Source organism: Elephantulus edwardii, unplaced genomic scaffold (genome assembly GCF_000299155.1).
Source record: "Elephantulus edwardii isolate Elephantulus edwardi_28Jun2011 unplaced genomic scaffold, EleEdw1.0 scaffold00011, whole genome shotgun sequence".
Classification (NCBI taxonomy): Eukaryota; Metazoa; Chordata; class Mammalia; order Macroscelidea; family Macroscelididae; genus Elephantulus; species Elephantulus edwardii.
The window spans coordinates 1509090-1511496 of record NW_006399761.1 but is presented as its reverse complement, the minus strand read 5'-3'; the positions used below and the strand labels follow the sequence as shown (position 1 = coordinate 1511496).

General features: G+C 42.9%; 1 protein-coding gene across 1 annotated transcript in view; it reads left to right on the top strand.

Moving 5' to 3' along the window:
* Positions 1 to 544, top strand: part of CLEC4F (C-type lectin domain family 4, member F) — a 27161-nt gene extending 26617 nt beyond the window's left edge. Inside the window, exon 5 of the mRNA XM_006881002.1 lies at positions 413 to 544. Within this exon, the coding sequence (XP_006881064.1) occupies positions 413 to 544 (132 nt within the window). The remainder of the gene's footprint in view (positions 1 to 412) is intronic.
* Positions 545 to 2407: the final 1863 nt, after the last annotated feature.

Here is a 2407-nt window from a genome sequence, read left to right as displayed (position 1 = left end):
GTGTGTGTGTGTGTGTGTGTGTGTGTGTGTGTGTGTGTGTGTCTCTTTCCTGGGCAAGGGTCAGAGAATTTCTTTCACTTCTTCCCGCTGGTTTATAGAGGTGTCTATTGAATGAATGGATCTGTGTGTGAATTCTCAGTTAGAGTTATGAGGGGGAGCTTATAGTCTCTCCTTCATTCAGCTCGCAGTTTCAGTTTCATTGACCACACCTACCCTCCCCGGGTCCTCAGTAGCTGAGGGAAACCTCAGCTGGGTTCCCCTCAGGACCCCCAGCTCTGTCCACATCCTGTGCCCACAAGGTTTTGAGGACTGATATCACGTTAGCTCCAGATGGGCCAGAGGGGGGAAAGGTTCCTTCCTTTGGAGAACTGAACAAAGCCCTTCGGTTGACAGATTCTGGGATAAAAATCAGCCAGACAACTGGAAGGACAAGGACGGGCAGACTGAGGACTGTGTGCACGTTCAGAAGCTGTGGAATGACATACACTGCAGTGCTAGCTTCCCGTGGGTCTGCAAGAAGCCCATGGGTGAGGAGATGGCCTGAGGGCCGGGCGGAGTTCCTCGGGAGCCTTGGGATGCAGCTTGTTTTCTGAGACTTTCCACTTGTCTTTTGTGTTTCTTGCTTTGCACCCCAATGTGGTCACTGGCTCCATGTGGGGAGACCCATACTGTGCCTTTCTCTATGCCCTCAGCAACCAGCCCCGGCCTGCAGGCAGCAGGTCCTCAATAAATGCTTGTCAAATGAACACAGTCTCTGTGCTGACTTGTGTCTGTGAGGGTCTCCATAATAAAAAATGGAAATCTCTTCTTGCATCTCTTTGGCTAAATAGGATATTAACTCTTTCCTATTCTTGTTTATCAGCCTTTTCCTTCACAGTTTCTTACATTTTCATCAAGCTTAAAAACTCCTCCTGGGTGGTACAGAGGGCTAATATGCTGTGCTGCCAATCGAAAGGTTGAAGGTTCAATTTTACTCCAAAGTGCCTTGGAAGAAAGGCCTGGTGATCTATTTCTGAACCAAACTAGACATTGAATAGAATTTCAACTCATGTGAGGTCACCATAGGCTGGAGTTGACTTGAGAACAACTGATATTGGCGCATTTCTTCTAGTATTTTTGTAGTTTTATTATTAACATTTACACAATTAACCCCTCCGCGTTTACTATTCACGTATTTAGAGACAGTTGTGAGGTAAGCAGTGGGCCCTGGTAAGGAGTTCTGTAAGGAATCATGATGTCAGCCTTAAGGCACAAGGTTCAAATCCACCAGCTTCTCCTCAGGAAAAAGATGGACAACCTCATCTCATATGATTTACCACCTCTGAAAACCCGCTGAAGAGTTCAGCTCTGAGTGGATTCTGGTGTGCCAGTACATAGAAAAAACAACAAACACCCTTTCCTGATTAAAACACTCAACAAAATAAGATTAGAGGGGAATTTCTTCAAAATAGTAAAAAGTATTTATTAAAACCTGAGAGCCAACATTGTTCTCAATGGAGAGAGGTTAAAGGCCTTCCCTTTAAGAACAGGAACTAGGCAAGCATGTCCACTATCACCTCTCCTATTCAATATTGTATTGGAAGTCTTAGAGATAGCAATAAGACAAGAGAAGGAAATAAGAGGTATCCAAATTGGCAAAGTTGTTGTTGTTGTTGTTGTTGTTGTTGTTATGTACCGTCGAGTTGCTTGCGACTCATAGCGACCCTACATGTACAACGGCCCTAAACTCCGCTCTGTCCTGTGCCAATCGCACTGTCTCTGACACTATTGGCAAAGAGGAAGTAAAATTTTCTCTCTATGCAGATGATATGATGGTATACTTAGAAAACCCTAAAGACTCAGCAAGAAAACTTTTGGACATAGTTGACCAATTCAGCGAAGTAGCAGGATACAAGATCAACATACAAAAATCAGTTGGATTTCTCTACAGTGACAAAGAGAATACAGAGCTGGAGCTAAAGAAAATAATACCCTTCACAATAGCTAATCACAAGATTAAATACTTGGGAATAAATCTAACCAGAAGCACAAAGGATCTACTCAAAGAAAATGACAAAACATTACTACAAGAAACAAAAAGAGACCTAAAGAAGTGGAAGAATATCCCTTGTTCATGGATAGGAAGACTCAATATTGTGAAAATGGCCATACAACCAAAGGCAATTTACACGTTCAACACAATCCCAATACAAATACCTAGCCCATGCTTCAATGAGATGGAAAAAGTAATTTCCAGTTTCATTTGGAATGGAAAGAAGCTCCAAATAAGCAAGGCACTCCTTAAAAATAGAAAAAAGGTAAGAGGCATCGCACTCCCTGATTTCAAATCCAAGTACACTGCCATGGTGGTTAAGACAGCATGGTACTGGTACAATGATAGACACACAGATCAATGGAATAGAATTGA